We start from the raw sequence: 11,151 nt of genomic DNA on the forward strand, positions 1-11,151 counted from the left end.
CTCTCTAATTGGTTTTCCATTTTGGATACTGGTGAGGGTGATGGTTCCTCAGAGGAGTGCAGTCAGAGCCAAGTTTGTGGCACCACAGGTGGCTCAGCTGCACAGGAGGGGAGGAAGAGAAGTGTAAGAGCAATAGTGATAGGGGATTTTAGTTAGGGGAACAGACGGGAATTTCTGCGGCAGTAAACGTGACTCCAGGGTGGTGTGTTGCCTCCCTGGTGCCAGGGTCAAGGATATCACGGAGATCTGCAGGACATTCTTCTGGGGGAGGCTGAACAGCCGGAGGTCGTGGTCCACATTGGTACTAATGATATAGGTAAGAATGAGATCCTGAAAGCAGATTTTAGGGAGCTAGGAAGGAGATTAAAAAGCAGGACCTCAAAAGCCTTAATCTCAGGATTACTCCCAGTGCCACATGCAAATGGGCATAGGAATAAGAGAACTGAGCGATTGAACATGTGGCTGGAGCACTGGTGTAGGAGGGAGGGCATCAGAATTCTGAGACATTGGGACCAGTTCTGGGGCAGGAGGGACTTGTATACGATGGACGGGTTGCATCTCAGCAGGACTGGGACAAATATCCTCACAAGGACATTTGCTAGTGCTGTTTGGGAGGGTTTAAACTAAATTGTCAGGAGAATGGGAACCTGAGAGGGAGGTCAAATTGGAGGGAAACAAAACTGGTAACTTGGCTGGGGTGTGGGAACCAGGAGCAAATTTAGAGAGGAATACCAAGGTGCACACAATACTGGGGGAGATAGATATCACGAGAGTAGGGAAGACTAAGTTATTAGGTGGGGTCAGAGTAAGGGAGAATGTAATCAAGTCTGATTCAGAATTAATGTGCATGTATGTTAATGCATGGAGTGTGCTTAATAAGTCTGGTGAGGTACAGGTGCAGATTGCCATGTGGAAATATGATGTGGCTATAACAGAGACCTGGCTCAAAGAAGGGCAGGACTGGGTGTTAACTACCTTGTATTCAGGAAAGATAAGAAAGGGAAAAAATGGGGAGGGGTAGCAGTATTAATTGAGTAGAGCATTATAGTGCTGAAGAAAAAGGATGTCCCAGAGGGGTCGAGGACAGAATCAATTTGGCTAGAGCGAAGGAACAAAAAAGGTGCAGTTACATTGCTCGGTGTTGTGTATAGGCCACCAGCTAGTGAGAAGGATGTGGAGGAATGTATTTGCAAGGAAATTAGAGGGGTGCAAACATTAGAGGGTAGTTATAATGGGGGACTTTAATTATCCAAACATAGACTGGGATAATAGTATTGTGAAGGGCAAGAGTTCCTCGAGTGTGTTCAGGAAAATTTTCTACAACAGTATGTTGCTCGTCCAACGAGAAAGGAGGCACTGCTCAACCTGGTTCTTGGAAATGAGGTGGGCCAAGTGGATCACGTATCAGTAGGAGAACATTTAGGGGATAGTGATCATTCTATCATAAGGTTTAGGCTGACTATGGAAAAGGGCAAAGAGCAATCCCGGGTAAGAATATGACACATGCCAGGTAGAAAATACTATTGAGAACCAGGCTGAATATAGAAGGTCCAGAGGGGAAGTGAAAAAGCAAATGAGAGAAGAAAGAGAGCATGAAAAGACAGGCAGCCAGTATTAAAGGAAATCCCAAATTTTCTATAGGCATATAAGTAGTAAAAGGGTGGTAAAGGAGGAGTGGGACCGATTAGGGACCAGAAAGGGGATTTACACATGGAGGCAGAGGGCATAGCTGAGGTATTAAATGAATACTTTGCATCTGTCTTTGCCTGGGTTGTATCTTCTTCCTTGGTAATGTTGAAAGAGGAGGTAAGTCGGACACTACAGGAATTTAAAATTGATAGAGGAAGTATTAGATAGTCTGTCTGTAGTGGATAAAGTACCAGGAACAGATGAGATGCATCCAAGGATACTGAGTGAAGTAAGGGTGGAAATTGCAGAGGCACTGGCCATAATTTTTCACTCCTCCTTAGACTCTGGTGGTGCCAGAAGACTGGAGAATTGCAAACATTACACCCTTGTTCAAAAAAGGGTGTAAAGATAAGCCAGCAACTATAGGGCACTCAGTTTAACTTCGGTGGTGGGAAAACTTCTGGAAAAAGTAATTCGGGACAAAATCAATAGTCACATGGATACATGCAAGTTAATTAAGGAAAGCCAGCATGGATTTCTTCAGGGAAAATCATGTTTAACTAACTTGCTGGAGTTTTTTGAGGAGCTAGCAGAGAGGGTTGATGAGGGCAATGCTGTTGATGTGGTGTACATGGACTTTCAAAAGGTGTTTGATACAGTGCCACACAATAGACTTGTGAGCAGACCCCTAGCTCATGGAATAAAATGGACGGTAGCAACATGGGTGTGAAATTGGCTGAGTGACAGGAAGCAAAGACCAGTGCTTAATGGATGTTTTTCGGGCTTGAGTAAGGTTTGTAGTGGAGTTCCCTAGGGATCAGTGTTGGGACCCTTGCTTTTCCTGATATATATTAATGACCTAGACCTTGGTGTACAGGGCACAATTTCAAAGTTTGCAGATGATACGAAACTTGGAAGCATTGTGAACTGTAAGGAGGGCAGTGTAGAACTTCAAAAGGGCAGAGACAAGTTGGTGGAATGGGTAGACAGGTGGCAGATGAAGTTCAATGCAGAGAAATGTGAAATGATTCATTTTGGTTGGAAGAACATGGAGAGACAATAAAAAGTAAAGGGTACAATTCTAATGTGGGTGCAGAAACTGAGGAACCTAGGTGTATATGTCACTGCAGCTCAGTGTTGGGAATCTTCATTAAATTGGTTACACCAATGACGTTTCATGCAATCAAAGGTGCTAAATATCTGTAATAACACTTGTATTTCGAATTAAATTACAAGTGTCATGGCTTTTGCACATATATTGGATTGCTGTTTAAAGTAGGAACTGATACACATTTCCAGAATTGCAACCAGTTTTTGATGACTTAATTTGCAGATGTTTTCACCCCTGTTTTTAATTGAGTCTTTGATCACAAAACCAATATCATGCTTAATTACTATTGTCCAAAACTGTACATATTTTAATCTTAGTAACTTAATGATTAGCTAATTTAGACCTCATAACTAATTTGATTTTTATTCAAGTGTAGTGTTCAGTATTGATGGAGTTATATGTTAGTGGTGCTGCTTTTTACATACATGTTTCTATTGTATTTTAACATTAGGGGTTCTGTTTCCTGCACTGTTCACTCTTTGTATTTAAGGAGATTGGCATTCACTGAAAAGGTGACCTCCTAATGCATCTAAAACTTTAAATCCCACATTGTTGCATTGGTGGCATATTAAGTACTGAAGACAATATGCTCTTCTGTATTTTGTTTTGACGCGTCTAGAATCTTGTAAAGAAAAAAGGGAGAAAAGGCCGGAAACCTGAAATTAAAACAAATGTTCATAAATAAAACCAGGATATTTAGCAAATCCTTATAGCCTTGTATAGGGTAGAGTTCTTGTGTTCTGAGAACATCCTGGCACAATATTTGAGTTAATGTTTTAAGATTTGTTAGCATTTTACATTTTCTTTCAATTCTCTATCCATTTAAATAGATTGCAGTGGAAAAGTTTGGTGTAACAGAAATTAAAGAGTTGGTTCCGGATGGCACCAATATTCCTGTCACTAAACATAACAGGTAAGAAAACTTGTTTCGATACACTGCAGAAAAAAAGTGAAAGCCGCAGCATATATTTTTGTAACAGCTTTCATGCTATTCACAAATGACCCATTGATGATTCGAATAATTGTATTAAATAGCAGTTTGAAGTTTTATGTAGTCACTAAACAATGTGTTGGGGCATGAATGTTTGACTTTACAATATTATGAAAATGATCATCTGTAAATGGATTAAAATGATAGTGAAAGAATAATGATCAATTCTTTAGTTATCTGCATTCTCACTTATCTGAGAGTTTACACATAGGTTGGGAGACCAGTAGACTGCATGTAGAGAGGAGTGCAGCCAGATATAAAGAGCACTTTCACTGGCAGCTAGAGACTTGAGTATACAGTTATGAAGTGCTCACTTTCCCTCTTGCAACACTGCTGCAGCCAGGCAGTATATCCTAATACCCATTCTTGGAAAAAGTTCCAGACTCTACTATATAGTGCAGTGCAACTGGGTATGATAAATGTCGACTAGGCTCAAAATTATAATTTATTGTGAGTTTTTGAAAACTTTAATAAAGGAAATGGTCTGTCTATGTAGTTGAACGTTTACTCCGGTGTCAACATATGTGCATAAGTTGCTTAAGAAATGTTCATATTTTTCCAGACATGAATTTGTGGATGCATATGTGGACTATGTGTTCAACAAGTCAATTGCTGCTTTATTTGATGGTTTCTATGAAGGCTTTCACAAAGTGTGTGGAGGAAAGGTACTTCAGCTCTTCCAGCCTAATGAATTGCAGGCAATGGTGATTGGAAACACAAATTATGACTGGAACGAATGGGAAAAGGTTAGTGCTATACTCCATGTGACCACTCCAGATGAATGAGCATATTTGTTGCAAATTTTGCAATCTTCAAAATGAAGGATGTCAGTAGTGAGGGATGTAACAGATTATCTTTGTTGCCATGCTAGTAAGATTCCAACTTCATTGAATAGGTACGGTGCTACCAACTAGCATCGCAGGTTTCTTGTCGCATCTTTATATGCTAAATGTACAACACTTGGCAATTGCTAACATCCAGAATATGCCTCAGCAAGTCATGATAGAAAATCTTATTAAATTTACGGAGTGTCTCCTGACAATGCAGAGCATGCACAGAGTGATTGCTGCACCATCAGTGCGTCTGAACATTTGCCAGCCTGCCAATCCGGATTCGTGCATGTGCACGTCAACATGTAATGACGTCCGATGTAATGACATCTGAGTGTTGCTTCACCCCTCAATGGCCACGATTGCCACCTGCATCCCCTCCAACAGTAACCCGCTCCCTCCCACAATTGGCGCCTCAGTCGCCACTTCTCTTTCCCTGCTCCCTGCCACAATCACGCTTCAATCACCGCTTCTCTTCCCCACTCCCTCCTGCCATTCTCTCCTGCGCCCACCTGCTCAAGACAGGGGCGGCGCAGTGGTTAGCACCGCAGCCTCACAGCTCCAGCGACCATGGTTTGATTCTGGGTGCTGCCTGTGTGGAGTTTGCAAGTTCTCCCTGTGACCGCATGGGTTTTCGCCAAGTTCTCCGATTTCCTCCCACAGCCAAAGACTTGCAGGTTTATAGGTAAATTGGCTATTATAAATTGCCCCTAGTATAGGTAGGTGGTAGGGGAATTGAGGGAAGGTGGGGATGGGGTAGGAATATGGGATTAACGCAGGATTAGTATAAATGGGTGGTTGATGGTCGGCACAGACTCGGTGGGCCGAAGGGCCTGTTTCAGTGCTGTATCTCTAAATTTTAAAAAAATAAAAATAAAGACTGCTCGCCGCTGCATCCCGACACTACCAACTGCTTGCTGTTCCATCCTGCCACTTGCTTCCCGGCTTTCCACTAGCACTCCGCTTACCGCTTCTCCAGGCAGTGGAGAGAACGGCAAGCAGATGGGCATGGGAGAGAATGCGGGATGGAGGAGCGAGGAAGAGAAGCGGCAATCGCAGGAGGGAGCGGAAAACTGAATGTGACGATTGAGGCGGCGATCGCAGGAGGGAGCGGGGAACAAGCTGCGATCACGAGTGTGTGGAAGCAGCCATTGAGGGGTGAGGGGGTTTGGATTTATTTCGGTTTTTATGTTAAATTGAGCAGCGCCATTTTTATTACTGGCATCTGCCTGAGATGTCGGAGACAGTGACGTTTCAGTCAATGAGGCTGCATTTGCACATGTACTGCACCACCTAGTGGTTGCATTGTCAGCAAGCACAGCCTTAAATTTAACAGGGGTTCTCAACCTATACCAGGTGGTACTGACTCTTAATACAAAAACCACTGGTGTCTTAAATTGACCTAACTGATGACCAGTTAGAGATTGAGTGGCAGTGGATAGTTGACCAATGCTAATTGATACTAACTTACACTCTAGTGTGTCAGTCTTCTAAATCTTGTGCTTTTTGCATTAAGGAACCACTTATAGAGTCATAGACTTACTGGTCCCATCTGTGGCTTCAGTATCTACCTTAACCAAGCTACCTTTAACAACAATTTGCAGTTTGTATAGTGCCTTTAACGTGGCAAAATTTTGCAAGGCGCTTAAGAGCGTTAGTAATAAAATATATTTTTGACCGAGTCATAGGAGATATTGGGACACATAACCAAAAGTTTGGTCAAAAAGGTACCTTATAAGGAGCATCTTCAAGGAGAAGAGAGAGGTTTAGGGAGAGAATTAGAGCTTTCGGGCCAAGGCAGCTGAAAGCATGTCCACCAGTGGTGGAGTGATTAAGGTTGAGGAGGCGCAGGAAGCCAGAATTAGAGGAGTGCAGAGATCTCAAAGGTTTGTCGGCCTAGAGGAGGTTATAGCTGGGAGGGATGCTGCCATGAAGGGATTTGAAAACAAGGATGTAAATTTTTTAATTGAGGCATTCAGACCGGGAACCAGCAAGCACAGGTGATAAATGAACGGGACTTGGTGCAAGTTAAGAAATGAGCAGCAGACTTTTAGATGAGTGCAAGATTTTATAGGATGCTAGGTGGGAGGCTGGCCAGGAGAGTATTGGAATAGTCATGTCTAGAAGTAACAAAAGGCATGGATGAGGGTTTAAGCAGCAGATGAGCAGAGTCAGAGGTGGGCAGTATTAGAGGTGGAAGTAAACAGTCTTGATGGCGCGGATATGTGGTCGGAAGCTCATCTCGGGATCAGACAAAACACCAAGGTTGAGAGTGGTCTAGCTCAGTTTTAGACCACTGCCAGGAGTGAAAATGGTATCTAGGGAATGGAGTTTGTGACCTGGACCAAAGACCATGACTTCAGTCTTCTCAATATTTAGTTGAAGGAAAGTTCTTCTCATCCAGTATTAGATGTCAGTCAAGCAGTGTGACAAATCAGACAGTGGAGGGGTCCAGAGATGTGGTGGTGAGGTCATCAGCATATATAGAAGAAATGAGCTTCATGTACTTAAGTGAAGAAAAGAAGATTCTTAGAACTGACCAGTACCAAAGTTTGAGTATTGATTTGCAGTAACAAATCACCCAAATATCTCAATGTTGGCAAGTACTTTTTGACCATCTAAGAGGCTCTTGTGCATGTCATCTGTGGGTCTGTGACAAAGTAATGTCAATCTTACTCAGTTTGGCACAGTTCAGGCACAGTCAAGCTTTCCTGAATCTAATTTCTCCATTACTGTGAAAATTTTCTCAAGACCCATTTGTCGTCCTCTTGAGAGTAAAATCAGAGGTAAACCACCTCTTTGTAATCCAGCCCTCTAAGTTGAGCAATTGGCCTACAGCCAACCTCTGAACATCATCTTCCAGCAAGGTGTCAGCCACAACTCAGCAAGTAGCACTCGCCTCTGAGTCAGAGGGCTGTGGCTACGAGTCCCACTACAGGGACTTGAGCCCATAATTCAAGCTGACATTATAGGAGTGCTGCACTGTCAGAGGATCTGTCCATCAGATGAGACATTAAACTGAGGCTCCATCTGCCCTCTCAAGTGGCAAATAAGAGCTCTCCGATAACCATTACAAAGAAATGTAGGGTAGCTAATATTTGTCCCCCAACCAATATCCTAAAAAGTCAGATTGCCTGATCATGTATCTCATTGATGTTTTTGGGACCTTACTGTGCAAAATAGGTGGTTGCATTTCCTACAACAGTGACTACGCTTCTAAAAGTACTTTATTTGGCTTTAAAGTGTTTTGGGACATCCTGAGATCGTGAAAAATGTTATATGAATGCAAGGCTCTTTCTTTCGTTAATATATCCTTTCTGTAACATAGAGATCAACATGATACTCCAGATGTGCTTTCATGAAGGCCAAGTATACACTAACATTCCATATGTTTTCTTGACCACCCATGAGAAACTAAACTGATTTTAACAACTTAGCCAAAAAGCCCCAGGTCCATCATGCTTTAATTTTCCATTTATATAATTTTGGAATGTTTCTATTTAATATGTACCCACATTGTCACTACTTTTTGCGTAATCTCATGATGTTGCACTTACCTGTGTTGAATTCTCACTGCTACCTTTCTGTCCATTGACCTAGTTTGTCTCGATCCCTTTAGATTATTGCGCAGTTTCTAGCATCATTGGCTACTGCATCCAAATCTTACAAAATTATGACGGCTCAAAATATCCTGTACTGCCAAGTCACTCTTAAAAATGATAAACATCAACCCTTGTGGAATTCCACAGGCAGCTGATTTTCAGTTTTTGATCTCGTCGCATGTGACCATCTTTGCTGTTGACCTTCCAGCCACACAGTATTCAACCTAATACTTGCTTGTTCCACATTGTAACTTTTTCTAATCTATAAGTTGTTGATTTTGCAAGTAAGCAGCTTTGTGTTTTTTGTATAGAATACTGAATATAAAGGAGAATACTGGGCAGATCATGCTACCATCAAACTCTTCTGGGAAGTGTTCCATGAACTGCCTTTGGAAAAGAAAAAACGTTTTCTATGTAAGTCTTTAAAGGCATAGATGAACTAGTTGAATTACTATGACACTTAACTGTTCCTGATTTTACCTATTTTAAGTCTCTTCCTTCTCTGTGCACTAGTTGGATCTGAGAATGATTTTTTTTGCAATTATTTTACAGTGTTTCTAACTGGCAGTGATCGTATCCCAATTCTTGGAATGAAAAGCCTAAAATTTATCATTCAACCAACTGGAGGTGGAGATAATTACCTTCCAGTGGCACACACCTGCTTTAATCTTCTGGATCTGCCAAAATACAAGGACAAAGAAACACTTAGGACCAAGCTTGTTAAAGCCATAGATCATTATGAAGGCTTCAGTTTGGTGTAAAAATAGGCAGATCTTATCCACACACCTTTTGCTTTTTGAGTTGTGGGTAAAAAGCTGAATCCTTGGAAATTACACATTTAGCAAGAAATGCTGTGTCGTGTGTAATTGAACTGGCAAAAATACAGTAAAGAGCTTGCTATGTGTTAATTTTAGCAATTTATATAGAATCATGTACATTTAATGCTCCATATTAAAATTATATTTACAAATTATGGGTGTAAATGATCTAATTGATAACATCAGAAGAGGCGCTAATACATTGCCTTATAGATACAAAGTCAACTAGAGTATGGGGAGACTGAAGTATGATTGCATGAAAAATTCACCTATAATTTTTTCATTACTTGTTGGCAAGTGTGAATTAAGTTGTCTTAAGATTACGTTGTACTTTTATGACTAGTCGAGATCAGTAAATAGTGTTATGACTTTTGTAATACAATCACTTTTTGGTATGCAGAAAAAGCATTGAGAAAATATACATGTGGCAGCACTGGCATGCTGTACGTAAGAGCCTATGTTCACAAGTCTACTTCTAAACTCCTTGTTCACCCCTTTTTCACTGCTACAAATGAATATATGCATAATTACTTTAATTATGGACCTAAGTATTCTGCTCAGTTCGTTTACTAACAGAATCTTGGCATAGACTTTGATTCGGCCTAAGAAAAGGTGCAGAAATAAGTAACAGACATGGTGTCAAAGAAGAGTAAAATTCCAAAAACTTCCCAGAAAAAAATTAGTACAATCAGAAACCAATATCACAGTTTAAAGGGTCCCTCTATTCTTGCTCTATAAAATTAATTCCCATTGCAGTTTTGGGTCTTAAGACTATTTTTCTAGGACTCTGTCTCAACAAAGGGATAACTTTGGGAGAACATTGTGATTGTTCGTTAAGGAAATAGCTTAAAATTATTTTTGTAATAGATGCAAAAGTAAGATAAAAGAATTTTGAATTTAAAACTTCTAAGGCAGAGATCCAATGTCTTGGATTTCACTTGACCCTGTAGTGCTGAGTTACTTGCACTGTTCCTACAGCCATCGCTATCTTGTAGATTTATAGGATAAAATATTTTTACCATATAAAAATGCAGTGTATTTGTTCAAGTGTTATGGCTTGATTTTGAAATGTCAATATTCTGTAATTTTTATTTTCTAGTAAGGTTCGGAGTGTTGTTGGATTTTATCTTGCTCCATCAAAGATATGTTACAACCTTGAATTAAAGACTTCACTTTTGAGTAAAGATATTTCAACTGCCTTAATTAAGCTTGCTTGTATTTCTCTGAAGGTTGTTATATAATCATTATATTTCCTACTGTAATGCTGTGATTTCAGTAAAAATGTGACATTAAGAGCTAGGAGTGGGCCTTTACATACAATATATGTATTTATCATAAATGGCTGTGAACATAATGTAGTTACATTTGAGAGAATTGTAGTAGAAGCATGAGTGAAAATGTTCAGTTTTTAAAAATCAAATAAAATTGTGTAATGTTAAATAAAATACTGAAAGACAGAACACTATAATATATATATATATAATATATAGGACCTAGTTATAGAAACTCCAGTTTCCCAATTCGGGTGCTTCACTTTTGTCAAAATGTGCGTCACACTGTGTTTCATATCGAAACACATTGCATCTCTTCATATGAGGAATGCTCAGCAGCTAGGCTGAGAACTTGTAGCTTAATATACATTGTGTGGATCTTTATTCAATTCCTGAGGACTTGTACACTAACTTATGAAAACTGCTTTCCTTTAAGTATTTAGTATTTTTGCTACAATAACTGTACTAAAATAGAATACCAATTTTGTTAGTTTTTAACCAGAATTCTCAGTACCTCTGGCAAGTTTGATCATTTATCATTCTATTTTGTAGCACTTGGGTATCAATAAAGGGGATGCTGTGTTTTTGTGGTCATTTTTTTTTTAAGTTAGTAAGAGTTGAACATATTGCTCAAAAAAACAAAACTGTTAATGGGACTAGACAACACTCCATGCTATTGAATCACATTTCTTTCTGTTGAGATGCGTCTCCATGCACTCGTTCTCTTTCCAAAATTGTGAATGCTATTTCAAGATCAAAGAGAATGCCAAGTCTTTCCAGGATATGGGTATATGAGAACAACCTGGATAAATATGTCTTCCTATTTACTGTCTTGCTTTGGACATTCTCCATTAGATGGGCCATCCACAACCAGAAGCTCACTACTAGGTGGGATAATT

The 11,151-nt window shown here is 40.1% G+C and overlaps 1 protein-coding gene across 4 annotated transcripts in view; it reads left to right on the top strand.

The window, feature by feature from the left end:
- herc4 (HECT and RLD domain containing E3 ubiquitin protein ligase 4) overlaps nt 1-10,835 on the top strand; it is a 170,956-nt gene extending 160,121 nt beyond the window's left edge. For 3 of the 4 annotated variants that reach the window (XM_068052414.1, XM_068052416.1, XM_068052415.1), the window contains exons 21-24: nt 3,571-3,653; nt 4,294-4,477; nt 8,475-8,577; nt 8,716-10,835. In XM_068052414.1, the coding sequence (XP_067908515.1) occupies nt 3,571-3,653; nt 4,294-4,477; nt 8,475-8,577; nt 8,716-8,924 (579 nt within the window). In that variant the 3' untranslated portion in view covers nt 8,925-10,835. Of the gene's footprint in view, nt 1-3,570; nt 3,654-4,293; nt 4,478-8,474; nt 8,578-8,715 lie in introns of those variants that run through there. The other variant, XR_010977042.1, reaches the window with a different exon arrangement.
- The last annotated feature ends 316 nt before the right edge of the window (nt 10,836-11,151 follow it).

This window comes from Heterodontus francisci, chromosome 20, assembly GCF_036365525.1.
Source record: "Heterodontus francisci isolate sHetFra1 chromosome 20, sHetFra1.hap1, whole genome shotgun sequence".
Classification (NCBI taxonomy): domain Eukaryota; kingdom Metazoa; phylum Chordata; class Chondrichthyes; order Heterodontiformes; family Heterodontidae; genus Heterodontus; species Heterodontus francisci.